The sequence below is a fragment of the Saccoglossus kowalevskii genome, chromosome 20 (genome assembly GCF_978046115.1).
Source record: "Saccoglossus kowalevskii chromosome 20, keSacKowa6.1, whole genome shotgun sequence".
Lineage (NCBI taxonomy): Eukaryota > Metazoa > Hemichordata > Enteropneusta > Harrimaniidae > Saccoglossus > Saccoglossus kowalevskii.
Genome location: NC_140660.1, coordinates 23,760,480 through 23,779,171, shown reverse-complemented (window position 1 = coordinate 23,779,171; position 18,692 = coordinate 23,760,480). Strand labels below are relative to the sequence as shown.

Here is an 18,692-nt window from a genome sequence, read left to right as displayed (position 1 = left end):
AACAACAGTGGGAAAGCAGTTTACCGAATATCCTTGATAGATGTAAATATCTTACAAAAACATTGGTGCCTAATTTGTTTAATTATTTTAAGGGACATAATTTCCAGCTTTATTCAAAGTAATTCAGATTTTTTAGTATAAAAACAAATGCCGCATCTCAGAAAAGAAGTGCATTTAGATGTGAATAGATTCATAAAACATGCAAGATAACAGAAAATCTTAGCTGGCTTTTGCCCAAGTATTTTGTACAGTTGTCCGTCAAAAACTAATGATTCACTGAGACAAATATGAACTGCCTTATTATATTCATTATGTGACTACTGTATTATTTGAAAAGTTAAAAAAAAACATCATGTTGCAAGCTCTGCATTTGTAATGCAAATCAACTTAAATAGTTAGTTGGTGTCCAGCGGAGAGAGAAGTCAACAGTACTTTTGCCTCCTAAGGATCTACATCTTCAAACACTGCAATCTTTGTTTTTAAAGTGCGTTTTTAAATTATTATTATAAAAACTCTGTCATTCTGCGCTAATAGCTGAAACAAATTCCTGTGAATTTTCATTTGTAGAATGAACTGTTTGTCAAATACAGAATACCTGTTTTTGAGTACAATTTTCTTTTCAAAATGTGGATGCAACATTTTGCTTTTTATGTATTTTTTATGTTTTGTTTTTGATTTGATAACTTTTGACTAAACAGATTTTCTATTAGCTTCAGATCTTGATCAAAGTTTGGCACCCAGTTCATAGTAGTGCTTATATTGATTTTCTGACATCTAGTTTACAAATGTGTATCAGACTGTGCAAAAACTCTCTCCATGAGTTGGTTTTGAAACCCAGTATGGATACATTACCAAGGATATAATTACAAGATAAATGATTTGCTTCATTGAACACAGAATGTGTATCACCAGTGATCAGTCAAGTAGAAACAGTCAAAATATTTTATCAGATTTTCTCAATTTTTCCATGATACTTTCATACAGGACATCTGTTGTTCAAACTCAGGGAAGACTTTATACTGATGAATAAGGTGACCAAGTTTGATAAAATTTGGAATAGAATTAGTAAAGTTATTGTGCGCACAATAACAATTATTAACGATGACGATGGCGGCAACGCCTGACAGAAATCTTTCCCTTAATATACCTTTCCCTTCCATCTTTGATGTTACGGGCAAGGTAAAAACGCAGAGGCTCATGGGTAAATGCTTGTTTGTAAACAATGACATACTATGACCATCTGACGCATGCGCAGGTGACGACTCCCTCGCTTTAATATCACATGACCACATTGACAATTTAGGCAGAAATGCATGAGATTGTGTATTTATCATTGAATAACTAACTATTATAAATGTTGATGTTCTGTATACATGGCTGCACATCATCTGACCCCCTGTTCCAGTTCAAATGCTGGGGGTGACGAATGAAACTATGCATACTGCCGTTTTGTTCCGTCAATAATGACAACCATGAAAACAAAGTGGCCGCTAGATGTATTTTCTGTCAAGACACTGAAAATAGTGATAGGGAACAAGAATAATGACAACCATGGAAACAAAGATGGCCACTAGACGTATTTTCTGTCAAGACACTGAAAATAGCGATGGAGAACAAGATTAATGACAACCATCCTCCTCCAATCATCAAATGAGTATTCTTCAGTGACTTGTCCGCGAAGTCATAAATTTCTGTATTTTACATCACATTTTATTACGTGATTTTTTTTTCAAATGTATTATCCTTAATTTAGAATTTTGACTACACAAAATTTCGGTTATTTTCAAGTCTATTCAGGTTGACTGCAATTAGCGACAGTTATGGGTATTTTTATTTACGAGTATGATTCTATTTTAACAAAAAAAATAATCATTCCTTTTTGCAAACATTCGCCGAATATATAAATCAGCATTTTGTAAATAAAACTAACACTATGAAATTATTGGTTACGAATGTATCTACCGAAACATATATCCACACAATTTTGTATATTTTTCTATTTAAAAGACAATTCTATAAATAAACTGATTTCAATAAATTTGGCTGTGTTTTTATTAATTTGTTCGATACAGGTAGAGATCCAAAAGACCCAGCGATACCAAATTGGTGTTCATTCATACCCTCGGGCGGAGCTACATCACAGAACGTTCTATGTTGCCAAGATGTGCACCACTGTACCACGTATTTCTATGGGCTCTGTTCGAGCTGCCGTGAAACGCAGTCGAAGAGCTGGTGAAAACAGCTAAAGTTGAGAAAACTCAACTTTAAAGTAATTCTGAGCAACTAATGTATATATGTTGCACATGTAGGGGTGATCTTGTTACACTGTTCAGTAGAGTCTCAACAACTGTCTTAAAGTACAGTTTTCTGTGAGTTTTCGGTCTTTGTTTTCACTGTGATGGGTGCCAAACGGTGAAAATGCCTGGATGTCCGCCCCGTGGATACATTTTGTAAAAAACAACAGCAATACACCATACCAATGAATCACGCCCTCTATGACTTACATCTAAGTGACACGAAGACAATTCAAAGAATTGATATCGTTATTATCGATGGCTGCACATCAATAAAGATTGTGTAATTAGAGGTTTTACTGTATTCGGGATGACAAACGGAGTACAGTCACAGTCGTCGACACAAGCGTTGCATCGCTAAGGATGAAAGAATAAATGTAAACACTAAGCATCATAGCATATTACTACTTGTCTGCTACCAACTAGGTAACATCGTCTGCTAACAGACAAGTGACATCATCTAGCTGCTATCAGCGGCTAGGTCACATCGTCTGCTACGAGCAGCTAGGTCACATCACGACAAACAAAACACTTAGGCCAGACTTTTTTTATTCCTTGTTTCTAAAGTTTTTATAAGGCAATATTTTTGAGGGCGAAAAAAACATTTTATTCCATTTATAACCTTGTTTCTCATCTGCACCAGACTTCGGTACTTTGATCATGATACTCCCACGAAAATGCAACTTGGATTTGGTATGAGGCGGGCGGTAAAAAATATGAAGATAAAAATAAGTTTTTTTAGCAATTTTTTGCACTTACAAGTCGGCGGATGCGAGAAATTACGCTGAAATAAAATTTTATTTTTATTTCCTTTTCGGCTTCTGTTAATTCGGCGAGTTCGCGAAACAAGGGATAATAAAAGTCTGGCCTTAGCCAGCGTTATCATTTCTCAATCCTGAAGCAATATAATAACTACACACATTTACGAAATTTACAATTTTATTGATATATTGTGTATAGCCTCTGAATAGATGCATTTCATTCAAAATAATGTTCATTTAAATTTACATAAAAACATATTTACAACACATTTAAAAAAAACATTGGTCACACTTTGTTGAAAAGTGTTGACAAAATCTCCCCAAAATATTGTGTACATATTATCAGATTAATATATATAAATACCAGTAAGAAGGTACACACTGAAAAACAAACAAACTGGGTGTGATGCAGTGGTCAGTATATTTGCCTCATAATAATAAAAATAGTTATGACAGTCCACAGGTAAAGTTTTATGCTACTGAATGCCTTATAACAGAAAACAAAATGGCATACAGCTTTACTCTCTCATGGATATACAATCCCTTCTATTTATTTCCCTTCAAAAAACAAGATGGCTGCCAGTCGGCCATTTTGAATCAAATCGCTAAACCACTGCATGTGCATATATGTTCCACATAAAGTACTAGGCACATGCAAAGAATGAACGGAATCGGTCTATAGGATTCTCAAATATGACTCCGGACGCATGGACGAAGACCAAATTATAAGTCCCTGTTTTTGAACTTCATTAGAATTGGGACTAAAAAGCTGCCAGGTCTATGTGTAGTCTTGTCCCTATGCACAGTAAAGAACTAGATCAAAGCATTCTCTGAGTAAAGGCTTCCCATGGAATGATCAACTTTTTTCTCACCTCGGACCTGTCCAGATCTGTGAGTGGGCTTTGCCTGCACATTTGGGTAATGAATTAATAAATGTAGGTAAAATTTCTGAGCTACAGAAATTTTTGACTTTTAAACTTTATTTATTCATCTGCAATCTTTGAAGCAAAAAGCAATTTTTTTTATTGTTTTTCACATTCTTTAGGATTTTATTTAGCAAATTTCAGAAACAGCAGCAAAAATAGTGTACAAATGTAATTATAACCCAGCAAATAATTAATGAATTCATAGTACCTGTCCATTTTAGGCCCGGCCTTCTAAATTCATGACATTTGTTGCTACTATGTCAAAGATAGTATTCCATGCTTGCTATTAAAGCTAGTTGCACATTTTAAAGCGCGGTGGTCGTCGCGCAGCGCATGTTCAAATTTCATGTAAATAAACAATGTATTTTACACGCGTTGTATACGTCGCTATGAGTATCATATCGAACAGGACGCGGCACGACGACTGTCGCTCTTTAACATAATTATTGCTGACCTTTTGACAAAAATGGGGATGGAAACATTTGTGTTCTTATACAAGTACATACATGCATATTAAAATATACATAGAAAATATACAAACATTGTATAATTATATTCATTTCCATGGCAATAACAATTATCAAAGTATTGTTTACTTGTTACAAATTCTATTCACAGTATAAAATGGCAGGAAATTGTGGACAGCGCCCTCTATTGGAGAACAAAATCAAAGCTACATCATAGCTCTTCAAAATGTCCGAATTTTAGAAAAATATATTCAAGTACCAACAGACTGAATTTGTTCAAACATAAACCGAGGTATCAGTGTTATCCAAAGCTCTTGGCAACCCAGGTGCACCATTATGCTAATTTGAAAAGAAAACTCATGACATGAGGTACTTGATCATGGTGTGTACTTGAACCAGACCTTGGTAACCCAGGTGCACCATTATGCTAATTTGAAAAGAAAACTCATGAAATGAGATACTTGGTCACAGTGTGTACTTGAACCAGACCTTGGTAACCCAGGTGCACTATTATGCTAATTTGAAAAGAAAACTCATGAAATGAGGTACTTGATCATGATGTGTACTTGAACCAGACCTTGGTAACCCAGGTGCACCATTATGCTAATTTGAAAAGAAAACTCATGAAATGAGATACTTGATCATGGTGTGTACTTGAACCAGACCTTGGTAACCCAGGTGCACCATTATGCTAATTTGAAAAGAAAACTCATGAAATGAGATACTTGATCATGGTGTGTACTTGAACCAGACCTTGGTAACCCAGGTGCACCATTATGCTAATTTGAAAAGAAAACTCATGAAATGAGGTACTTGATCATGGTGTGTACTTGAACCAGACCTTGGTAACCCAGGTGCACCATTGTACTAATATGGTAATTTGGAACTCAAATACTGATATTGCACAAAACCAAATTACATCTAACCACTGAATTACGAGACAGATGAACTGTTATATAAATTATAAATGCCAGAAAAAATTACAATTTGGTCATGGAGGGGTTTAGTGAGGACGGAATTTATTACTTCTCAGTCACACCAACTAAATATTTTTCAAAAATCTCCCGCGAAATTCACCTGTAAGCCTCTCATAGAAACATGATGATGGTGTAAATATCACATTGATATGGGACGGAAGATACATCCCAATATTAGGAATGAACATTATTATTCTATACATATTAAAACAGTATGCAGAGAAATACAAATGTCATAATATACAAAGCTCATCACATTAGGCCAAAAAAAAAATTGTTTAGTTGCCCTCAGTGGCCGACCAAAAAATATGAAATATCGGGTCGAGTTTTTTTTTTAATAGGCCCAAATATTAAAAACTCACCATTTTAAGCAGTAAAAAAGTGTTTTCTTCTAAAAATTAACGATCCCGGACCGTTGTTTGATCCAAAGAGTGGCGACTTTGAACCTCTGGTTGATCGGTATTTCTTTGACATGTTCCGAATACTATGAAGTCCATATACCTTGGCTATTTATGATACTCTTAGTTTTCAAAAATTTAAAAAAAAAAAAAATCTGACCGACCGACCGACTCAATTTTTCGACTTGAGGGCAACATAAGTTGTTTTTTTTGGGCCTTATTAAGCTTTGAAGCTTTTTTTGAATCTCATGTGATGTCTTGAAACTACTGCAACACTATGACTTTAGTTTGTCATGTTTTAACACTTAATTTCAAGCATAAGCTGAAAATGTAAAGATGTAATTGCGAATTTCCAATTTCTGAAAAAATCTTGACTGTCGGTGAGTTAGGAAATATCGGTATATTTTTCTGTTATAATGTTATTTCTACAATTTTTAATTACTTCTTTTTGTATTTCTGACTTCTAAGGTCATGGAAAATGAGTTCCTGAGCTGAAAATTTTTTTAAGTAAATTCAAAGAAGGTGGACTGCATGCTACCAGTATTTCATTTCAGGTTTCAAGCATTTTAAAACTTTTTTCAATTCTATATTTTTGAAAATTTACTGTGAAAGAAAAAGCAACCCAACCATCAGTATTGTTAACAAAACAGACGTCTATATTGCAATACTGAGAATCGGGTTGCTTTTCCCTTCACAGTAAAAATTATTTTTGATAAAACATTCAGAAAAATCAATCTCTGTTGTCCAGGCGATAGACAGCATACATATTTACATTCTCTGCATAAAAAAAACATTTTTCAGTTCTTCTCAAGACTCTAAAAATGTTTAAAAAAAAATAAATACATTTTAAGACTTTTTTTCACCATAAGAACCCTGCATTTACGTAATTGATCTTGTTTGAATACTAATATACCTGGGTAAATAAATTTTAAACAAATAATGGAATTAAAAAAAATGTCAGAAAGTGCAGCAATATAATATTTTTGTAACTATATACTTTGCAGTTGTAGCTGTTCATTTACCGGGTAACTCCCATTGTTATTGTTAATGAATGAACCTACATTAGAATGTCGGTAGTATATAATCTGTGATATGTTCATTTGCTGAAATGGTCCATTATATTAACTCATAACTATGACAACGCTTATTTTGAATACACATCACTAAGAAGGGTAATAATGTCATATTGAATTACCATAAATTAGCATATGACTGGTACAGTTATGGGAGATTACACTTTGGTTTAACAATTATAGTTGGTCATGTGATAAAAAAAAAGCTATCACCTGATATTGCTTATAGGTAGAGCTGGTAACGTCATTATCAATGGCTCACGTTTAGTACATAGATAATAAAGCCTATGATGTCATATGCAGCTGAAGTCAGGTGGTAATAACGAAAATGCAATTAATAAGTCACTATAATGTGGCCGCCATCTTGAATCTGGCTAAAATCTAAACAAACGTGCAAGTGAGTTTTTCAGATTAATACAAAGCAGAGAAAAAATACCAAACTTTCACAGCCAAAGGATTTGTCATGATAACTTTAACACATCCAGAATGAAATTTGACATCCCTTGTTTACAAACATCTCATTACGCACTGAACCTTAAAACACTTTCCTGGGATATTTGAAAACAAAATCGTCATTAATGACCTAATAATTGAATATTAATTGCAGTAATGTTACTATGACTTGTATGCCAGCTGACAGTCACCCTACTCAGGAAGTGATATCAGATGATAATCTCATAGTACAACTCTACATCACAATACAGACTTTACTCTGTGGTGCTTGAGAACTGAGTTGTCTGTTTGGCACTGCACTATTGGCACGTTTTTCTCTAGCATTTTGTCTGAGTTGCTCAGACTGTAGCTTTACCAATTGTTCCTGTAATTGCATAACTATATGGTAATTGTCTTGAAGCTTGGAATTCTGGGATTTTAATTCTGATTTCAGGAAATCAATCTCAGCCTCAAGTTTCTTTTCCCTTTCCTGCAATAAACGCAAACACAGAATGACATGTAAAACTTAATCTGTCCACAGACAACCATGTAACACTCAAACCATACCGTATTATAAACCCTGGATATGAGTGTCACTGTTGTCTTTCCTGACTTTTTTTTTAAGTGCTATCACTGACACATAGTGCATTTTGCCACAGAACTCATATTCATGTTTGGGACTACATGACAGGGCTGTGTGGACATCTCTCTATCACATGGCAATTTTAATGCTCTATTCTGGCGTCAACCAGGCTTGGTCGAACACAAGCACCTGCTGACCTTAACCAAGGTTTTTCCAAAGTCGCATTCGTTAGTGAATGAATCTCAGCCAGTGGAATTGGCCTTCCCATTGAATCTGTGGCACACTCACCCAGGGTAGGGGTCGACTCTTTTTGATGTTCAGCTTAAGGTAGGATTTGAACTTGGGTCTACCGATCATGAGTCTGATGCGACAACCACTATACTACCAGTGACCGGTTATAAACTTTTCTCACCTTGGCTATCTTCTCAGCTTCTGCATGGATTTCTCTCTGTTGTAAACTTTGCTCTTGTTGAATTAATTTCAGACGTTCCTCTGCTCTCTGCTTTTCTTCCAGTAATCTCTGCATTTCTAATTTCAAATTATCATCCCTTGTCTTCGCTGGGCGTGGTTCTTTCAGAACACCGTCAATAGTCCAGGAGCTGCAAAGAAGTAAAGTTTGTCACTATATTGACGAAAATTGAGTTTTTTGGGCATGTTCCATGGTTGCCAGGTTACTGAGTGCACTTGTCACTAAAAGGGGGTTCATTTTATAACTGGTCATCCAGGCAGCTTGTTTTTTTCACAAGTTGAATAGACATGATTGGATGTGTTCCCCAAGGAATATCTCCCAAACGTATGTACAAATTAAACACCAAAATTTATGAATTTATTTATGAATGTACACACATTTTCTAAACTTTCAAAGGTAACTTTGGCTATTATATTAAAATGTTATGAGATTTTAGTAATAATAGAATGATGCAATCAATGAACGTGATACAGCATGTGAACTGAAGACAAAATTGCACAGACGATGAAATGATATTTTCAATCTAAACTGTGCTGCTTCACTGTAGTGAATTCTAAGAAAGTTCATTGCCTGAACAAACCCCTGGAGAAATTATTTCAACACAAATACGTCATCATTTTAGTTTTTTTTTACTCATCTGTTTAAAATCAAATGTCTTCAATCATACACTATAATGCTTAGTGATGTCATTTGAAAAGATAAAAAACTTAAGTAGAATACTTTATTTCTGCTTAGAATTTATTTTTGGTATTTTCGCTGAAGGGATGCTTCAGTGAAAATAAAATCCAGTGAATATTCTTTTTTTCCTATGTCTCACATTCAACTCAAAAATCAGTGAAAATAAATTGCATACAAAACACCCAAAAGCCTTTTTCAGCGAGATTTATTCCAGCTAAAATAAAGTATTCCACAGTATTCTCTTGTTAATATGGACTCATAGCGATGTACACAATGCATGTAAAGTTTGTTAACATGGAATTTGAACATGCAACGACCACCATTCTTTTGTCATCTTGTCACCTCAAAAAAATTAAGGTTGTCTCAACTTTCATCCAAAATTTTTACCAAGACCTGTAGCCAAAAGAAAATGATGCCCATTTTGTCCAAAATTATCAAAAATATCGGCTGAGATAGCTCCGCTGTTAGCAATGCACATTTCAATTAAAGAACAGAACATATCATTAGAAAATGAACAATATGTATAGTATCAAAAGAATCAGACTTGCTGTTTTCAACAAGAAGTCGAAAATATCACTTTTTACCAAAAATGACAAAAATATTCACCAAAATTAGAGAATTGAAGATATCATTACAAAATGAACAAGGTACATATACACCAAGTATCAAAGCATTCAGGCTTGTAGTTTTCAAGGAGAAGTTGAAAAAGTAAAACATTGACATGGATGACGACGGACAATCACTCATATGATAAGCTCCGCTGTTGACTTTTTTACTAAAACTACATTGAAATAATTTAATATTGCAAGCTTACAAACCTTGTTCTTGCTCTACCTCTGCCAGCCCTTAGTCTATTTAGTGGTCTCTGTCCAGCCACACCAGTCGGTGTTTTGCCTTTATAGGGGGATGGTGATGACAACCTTGGTCCAGTTGGTCTGAAAAAAGAAAATTGCTTGAATTATGATCGCTGTTTATTACAACTATTTACAGAAAATTCTCTTCCTGTTTATTGTTGTGGGACATTTCAGAATATTCAATCTCACAACATAAATGCAGTTGCATTCTGGGTAACATGTGAGAAATACAGGCGTGCATGATGGGTAAATGTTCGCTACTTACAAAGATGATGGAGACCCATACATTGCTTTCTTCCCTGATTTAGGACTTCGTTGGGAACTAGAAAATAAACAGTTTTAAAAAAATAAAACAACAAGCATGTTATAAGGAAATACATAATCAGGCCTGTGACTTTGATAAGATATGTATATATTCAGGTACCAGGGCCAGTGAATTGAAATTTAGAATTACTTTCATAATACTTACTCAGATGCTGGCATTGGTACATATCAGACATCTGACTGTATGTTACATACATACTCAGATGCCTGGGCCAGCGGTAAATATTTAGTAATAATCAGATGCCTGGGCCAACATTAAATATACTTTAATAATCAGATCTCAGACTAGTAATACATTATTACTAGTCTGAGATCAGATGCTAGGGGTTGTGTTATATACATACTCAGATGCCTGGGCCAGTGGTAGCATTTAATCAGATGCATGGGCCAGCAGTAAATATTTAATCAGATGCATGGGCCAGCAGTAACTATTTATTACTTACTCAGATGCCTGGGCCAGTGCCCTGAGATCATTGGAACTTGAATCTGTGGAATACTCAATAAAGTCTACTCCGCTCTCTGATGACACAGCTCTGGATCGTTGTCTTGACTTCACACTCCCTGCCTTCTCAGATTTGTCACCCTGAACAGAGATTTATATCAAAGTGTTATTAAAACATAAAAAATCAAATAAAGCCAAGTGTTGTGGGTAGGGCTGGATTTAGCTAAAGGCTAATTAACGCTGATAATTCGTTAGCACCAAAAATCTTGGCTTTTAACAGGATTCAAAATTTTTACATTGAGTTTTAAGCTCATCGAAATTCATGTTGCCTATATATTTTCTATAGTCTGTTAATGCAAATGAGTTTAAGTTGTTTGCAAATGATATTAAGTTGTTTGAATACCAATTGTACTTGTCCCTGGCTATAGGACTACCCTCAGCGTCAAGCCTTCAATACCCTTAATTTATCAAAATTTACCATCATCAAATGTGTATCAGGGGTTTTCTAGAAAAAATAAAAGAGAGCACACACAGGCGATCAACCTGGAAACGCCATATCGAAAGTTTTCTGCGCCGTTTTAACAGTGTGTCTATCGCCATTGATGTATTTAGTGTCCAGACGCACTGTCAGCTGGTGTTGGTGATAAGTTTTGCATGGAGAAAAATATATTTGAGAAAGATTTCATGTTGTACGGCAGCACAGAAGTGCGCAGCTCAAGAAATATATTTATGACTTGAAAGTTCAATCAGCAATTCGGTAAGAGGGTGCCAGCCGAGAGTATCAGGGCGCTGCGGCCCTGTTCGCCGATTTAGAAAAACCCCTGTGTATAGCACGTTATTAAGCATGGAAATACCACAAAATTACTTTAATTTGTGTTTGTTGAATCCCAAACGATTTTTTGACGCAAATACAACGCTATGACCTTTGTTTGTATTGTTTTTACATTTGATTTTGTAATAAATAATAAATAAAAACAACATTTATTATTGTTATTTGATAACGTGGGACCTGACAGTGAATGGTAAATGGTCTTTTGTGTGAAGGATAATAACATACAATTATTCAACTGTTTACAATCTATAATACGATACAAAGACTAAAACTACAGTACCTGTTTAGAAGCGCCGACTGGCTGGTTTCTATTTGCATTCTGTTTGCCGACTCCTTTGGAACCATCAATTTTAACTCTGCCAACTGTAAACAATGACAGTTACTAAGCAATGTACACACCGGAATGCTGGCTTGTAAAACTTAGAAAACACATTTATTGTTGCATATCTTTTACTGACCTTAACCAAAGTTTGCAAAAATATGGGTATATAAACAACACAGGTTTCCAATGATATGATTCTTGTGACTTTCAAAATAAAAAATTGTATTTCAAGTACCGCATTTGTAAAAATGCATAAACCAAAGAGTTCATTTATCGTACGTACTGTGGAATACTTTATTTTCACTGAAATTAATTTTCGCTGAAAAGGCTTTTAGGACATTTTTTATGGAATTTATTTTCACTGATTTTAAGATGAGTTTAATGTGAAACACAGAAAAAAAGGTATATTCACTGGATTTTATTTTCACGGAATCATCCTTTCAGCGAAAATAGCGAAAATAAATTCCAAACAAAAATAAAGTATTCTACAGTACAACATATTTTGATCTCTGCCATTTACAAATTAATTTAATGTTTTCTTGCAATTAATATTACACGCAGTTTATATTTAATGAAGTAGAAGGATTCATGTGTCTACAACCACAGAGTTCACACTACAAGAGTTCAATCATTGTCATGGTTATGTATGTATACCCTTATTTGTATCCGCCTTTGATCTTTAAATATTACCACAGTTAACAAATTCTGCATATTAACCCACATTAATACCATGATATTTCCAAATACCAAATAACTAGAAATAACACTGCAAACACTTATAATAATAATCCATTTATTCCCAACTGTTGTATTCACACAGATTTTGAAAGTTAATTAATAATTTGTGTGTAGGTTTGTTTGAAAGCCAGTGTTAGTGTGGGAACCGTAGAGGAAGCAAGGGCCTCCCATAAAATTAGTTTTTAGTTTTGTCTGTGCGTGGTCTCGAACCATCAATGACAGCACTAATTTTTCCAAATCAGAAATCAACTACATCCATTCTGACTTCCTCAGAAAAGAATGTGTGTGTGTTTTCCTTTGCTCTATTATTACTCAGGTTATTACTAGTCTTTGATGGCAGATGACCCCCTAAGCCTGACTTAAAAAGCAATGCACGCAAACAATATATATCACAGGGATAGGCTAATTGGTGCTGTGATCGATGGTTCAAAACTACCAAAAAACAAAAATAATGTGTGTCCTGAATGACAACACTGAAAACGTTTCTAAAAACTCAACACTGAGGGCTCTTTAAAATCAGAACTCAACACTGAGGGCTCTTTAACATCAGAACTCAAAACTGAGAGCTCTTTAACATCAGAACTCAATACAGAGAGCTCTTTAAAATCAGAACTCAACACAGAGGGCTCTTTCAAAACAGAACTCAACACAGATGACACTTACAAATTAGGACCCTGTCCTTCTTAAAAGTTACATGGAATTTATTTTTATTATTACCATAAAAAACAACAGTCTAAACTAAATAATTAATTGTGCAAAGCGCCCTCAGTGCTGGACAATGTAGTATATTGTTTGTTAATATTACCAGATTCAGTGCTACCATGGATGATAGCTGCTTTTCCTGATTCTTCTATTGTATGCATTGTGGGTAAAATGAATAATGCAGTCAGTTATGAGGTATATGCAGGTGAGGGGATTTCTAAATTGGGTATGGTTTAAATGAAATTAGTATACTTGAAAAAATTACCATATTTGCTATGAAGCTGTTCATATCATACACCAAAATTACCTTATTTGGTATGAAGCTGTTCATTTCATACACCAAAATTACCATATTTGGTATGAAGCTGTTCATTTCAAACACCAAAATTACCATATTTGGTATGAAGCTGTTCATTTCATACACCAAAATTACCATATTTGGTATGAAGCTGTTCATCTCATACACCAAAATTACCATATTTGGTATGAAGCTGTTCATTTCATACACCAAAATTACCATATTTGGGATGAAGCTGTTCATTTCATACACCAAAATTACCATATTTGGTATGAAGCTGTTCATTTCATACACCAAAATTACCTTATTTGGTATGAAGCTGTTCATTTCATACACCAAAATTACTTTATTTGGTATGAAGCTGTTCATTTCATACACCAAAATTACCATATTTGGTATGAAGCTGTTCATTTCATACACCAAAATTACCATATTTGGTACAAAGCTGTTCATTTCATACACCAAAATTACCATATTTGGTATGAAGCTGTTCATTTCATACACCAAAATTACCATATTTGGTACAAAGCTGTTCATTTCATACACCAAAATTACCATATTTGGTATGAAGCTGTTCATTTCATATACCAAAATTACCATATTTGGTATGAAGCTGTTCATTTCATACACCAAAATTACCATATTTGGTATGAAGCTGTTCATTTCATACACCAAAATTACCATATTTGGTATGAAGCTGTTCATTTCATACACCAAAATTTGCATATTTGGTATGAAGCTGTTCATTTCATACACCAAAATTACCATATTTGGTATGAAGCTGTTCATTTCATACACCAAAATTTGCATATTTGGTATGAAGCTGTTCATTTCATACACCAAAATTACCATATTTGGTACAAAGCTGTTCATTTCATACACCAAAATTACCATATTTGGTATGAAGCTGTTCATTTCATACACCAAAATTACCATATTTGGTACAAAGCTGTTCATTTCATACACCAAAATTACCATATTTGGTACAAAGCTGTTCATTTCATACATCAAAATTACCATATTTGGAATGAAGCTGTTCATTTCAAACACCAATATTACCATATTTGGTATGAAACTGTTCATTTCATACACCAAAATTTGCATATTTGGAATGAAAATGGTACAGGCGACCAATCACAATATAAAGAAAATTGTCATATAAGTGCTCTATGGTTAACTTTTTCACCGCCAGAGGTGAAAGGAACATTGAATAGAAACAATGTGCATGGAAGTAAAACTTTAATAATATACAGATATCATCGTATTCATTAAAAATTGACAAAATAGTATAATTGTTTATAGTCTGCACTTTCCTTCAGAAGATTGGGACAAAAATAGCCTAATTTTTGAGTAAAAACTGAAAAATGACTCAAATTTTGTCTGTTGACTCTAAAATTAGGGTTCACTTCCAGAAATATTAAAGAATATAAAAAAAAGAGCAGGAAAAATTTGGGTGAGAAAGTCTGGTGGTGAAAACAAAAATGATAAAATTTGCATAACAGACCTAGGTACATGGTAGAACTGACAAAAAAGGCAGCAATATGACATTTGATTTAAACTACCATGTACCGTGTTAGAAACGCATTTCTAATAGAAATGCACGAAACCCCAAAATGCATTTATTGTATGATTGATTATTAAAATAAGTCTCACTTCCACCACAGACATGGTATGTTCATGAAATAGCAAGGCACAGAAAAAAAATCTGCTTAAGGTAGAGATGCACTTTATTTGTGAATTTCAATCAAAAATAGTTTTTTTCGTTTTTTATATAGATTTTTATCTAAAGAACATTCTGTGAAAATTTGACCAATGAATTCTTATTGGAACACCGTTAAAATTGCTGTTTATTTTCTGGTTAAAAATAAAAAACACTCACACGTGGCAATGTTTATGTCCAATTGCCTAATTTGCATGAGTAACCAAATAACAAGACTTTTGATTGACAATATGCAAATCGAGATTGTATGGGTCATAGTTCATTCAATTCACGCGCATGTGCAATTATTCTCAAATCAGTTCTCGCTCGCTAGCAAACCAAACATTATATTTCCTCAGCGTTTTTTCTTAATTTTTATCATTACATTATGCGTGGTGTGAAAAGAAAGAGAGATAGAAAGAAGATTCAGATGATTTCTATGTCGGAAGATGCAAAAGCTACACTGAAGGCATCAGCCCACCGAACGAAAAACAAATCGATGTGAGCGTCCAAACATGACTTTCCCTGAAGGCATGAATCCGAGTTTCTGATTGACTGAGAGATTTTATTTTTAAATAATTGTTCTCAAAAAATAAACTGAGCATGTGAAGAATAATTTAACATTGTTTACAGTGATAACTGCTCATAGTCGAGACGAAGCTTACCCATTCACGCTAGTCACAATAAACATCATACTCTTGAATAGGCGTCAATGACTACGGTAAAACTTAGACTCTATTTTAGGCATTAGGTATGATTGAAATGACGCCAAAATACACCTTAAAAGTCCCATTTTATTTTTTTTTCTAAATCCCATCCCGAATTTACGGCAGAATCTGGTCCCTCAAATAAGGGACACGTGAGCTTTGGATTCTAACCGGATATATTGCACTGGGTCGGGGAGATACAAACTTTTGTGTATCTTTTGTCCAATGGGTACCTGTACTTTGATCATTCGCAAGTTTTGCTCGGTGATGCGAGACAGCTTTGTTTGCAACCGGACGAACTCCGCTTAATTCAATGAAGCAAACAACTGACAATGCTAAAATAAATTGCAGAGGTACGCTAAAATTAATTGAAAACAACCAAATAATTTCAATGAAAATTTAATCACAGAGAGAGGTAACTTGATACATTACGGTAACAACTCTTTTGACGCGCTGACCGCTTCTCCGCGTCTGATGTTTTGCTTTCCTTGTCATAATACTTACTGATTGATGATTTTGTTTTGATTTTTGAGTTTTTTAGCCTGCAACTCGGCCACGACCTTTGCTTTTTCCGTGGAAAATGGGGAAGTTTACGTAAATTTGACGGACATTCCATTTTTTTAAACTACCGAAGCACACTGTTTAGCACTCCTATTTTTTTCATTTGCCGATTTCTATTCAGAAAAATTCGACCGCTCGAAAATGCACCTTAATTTTGCACTCTTAAAACATGTCAGATTTCCAACACTAATTATTTAAAACCGGTCGAAATTTTAAAACTGTTACGTTAGGAGCTGGAGCTCTCTTCTTGCAGGCGACCGTCGCCGGTAGTACAACAGCATGTTTTGTACGTACATCCGTGCGCTGATTGTCTGCGACTGTCTTAGAAAATCCCCGAATAAGGCGTTGCCAAAATCGGAAAAATAAAAAAATGCCTCCTTAAAAAACGAACATAATTCAAATATTTCTTTTAACAAATATGTTGCAGTGGGAAAATGGGATTGGAAACGATGAACAAAACTTCTTTGCCTCGCGTTTCGATTCTAGGATTACGCGATTATTCATTATTGTGCGTTCGCTTCCTGGAGTTGGTTCTCAATACTACATAAAAATCATCAAGGATAAATAATTTAATATCCCACTTTGTACTCTTCACGGTAAACCATAGGCTCTGAAATACTCGTAGATTTTTTATTGAAAATACATCAAAGAGAAGCCATGATGTTTTGATCGTGATAAAAGGTCACCTTCCTAGGACCGCCCCCTGTTTAATAATTCATGAGATGACGTCATATTTACTGGGCATTGCCACATGTTTTTACCGACCCCATCAAAACACTGGTATGAATGACGTGTTTCTGATTTATATATTCAGGAGCAGTTGTTCTGGTCCAACGATTTTACATGAAATGTCTATGTCTATACGTCAACTTTCAATTTCAATAGTCTAGAAAGTATGACAAAGTATGACAAAGCAGTAAATCCCGGTTTAACGCGCAAATATGCAAATTAGCTTTTTTCTCGTCTTCTATTTTTGGTGAATTCTTGGGTTTTAAATTAAAATAGCTGATAGACGCTTTGGCCATTTGCCTCGAAATTTTCACACATTATTGACAAGGTGTTCCCCCTTCAAAATGCGTCCGGACAGTTTATTACGCCGAGTGGAACAAAAATAACAAGTCCGCAATTAACATGGATATATAAATTATGCAAAAATAGAAAAGAGTGAACTTTGAGGTCATGCTGTGCGACTTTGAAAGTCGTTAGAGAGATGAGTGGACGCATTTGAATTAGTAGTATACCAAGGTATCCAGTGATGTAATTTTACCCACAAATGGACTTGAAGTTTTTAAGCTAATTTTTTTTAAACCACTTTTGTCCAAAAAAGCATATTTTTGACCCAAAATCAAAAACACATTCTGGATATTTAAAATAAAGACAAGTTTTACAAAGTTTGTATAATAAGCTTTCAGAAAATATATAACATGTTGGATATATAATACCATCTTCATTGTCCAATTACTCAATTAAAAAGCAAGCCAAATAAACTGCATCTCTACCTTAATTAACAAAATTGATGCATATTTATTTTGTTCTTTATCATAATTTATTCCAAAATACAAGTTTTCATTTTCACACAATTTTTTTCTTCTAAAATTGGGCCAAATAGGCCGTGATGTGTGTATTTTGATGTACAAGACCAGAAATGCAAATATTTTTATTCTGAGCTTTAGTTATTGAAGAGAACAAACAAGTACTAATACCAATATTTGTTTGATTTTCAGAATAAGTCAATTACTATATCAATATACAGATCAATTTGCTTCTCATTGGTACATGGAAGTATTTACCGGTACATTAATTTTGTGCAGAAAATACTTGTTTGAACATTTTTTGTTGAAGAACTTTAATTTCCTGTTCAAATTAATGCATATTCTTCCATATACCAATAATATAGTCTTATTTTTAGAACATTTTGTCAGTCAGGTTACCATGGTTTCTCAGTGAAGTTTGAGAAATATTTTTTGTAATCTTTGAAATGCACTTCATTCAAGGAATTTTTTGAGTTGAAAACACAAATGCCTAACGAAAAATTCTGTCCGAACACAGACTATCAACCTGTATTAATATGAAAAAAGACTTTTTCTGAACACACACATTTACAGAAAGTTTATTTGGATGCTGTTTAATATTAGTGATAGCAGGTTAACAGGTT

General features: G+C 34.2%; 1 protein-coding gene across 2 annotated transcripts in view; it reads right to left on the bottom strand.

The window, feature by feature from the left end:
- Positions 1-3,215: 3,215 nt before the first annotated feature.
- The window catches only part of LOC102806848 (uncharacterized), a 58,551-nt gene continuing 43,074 nt past the window's right edge, over positions 3,216-18,692 (bottom strand). For both annotated transcript variants that reach the window (XM_085494549.1, XM_085494550.1), the window contains exons 24-29: positions 11,791-11,873; positions 10,680-10,819; positions 10,178-10,234; positions 9,877-9,993; positions 8,324-8,510; positions 3,216-7,818 (exon numbers count right to left, since the gene is read on the bottom strand). In XM_085494549.1, coding sequence (XP_085350675.1) covers positions 7,585-7,818; positions 8,324-8,510; positions 9,877-9,993; positions 10,178-10,234; positions 10,680-10,819; positions 11,791-11,873 — 818 coding nt within the window. In that variant the 3' untranslated portion in view covers positions 3,216-7,584. The remainder of the gene's footprint in view (positions 7,819-8,323; positions 8,511-9,876; positions 9,994-10,177; positions 10,235-10,679; positions 10,820-11,790; positions 11,874-18,692) is intronic.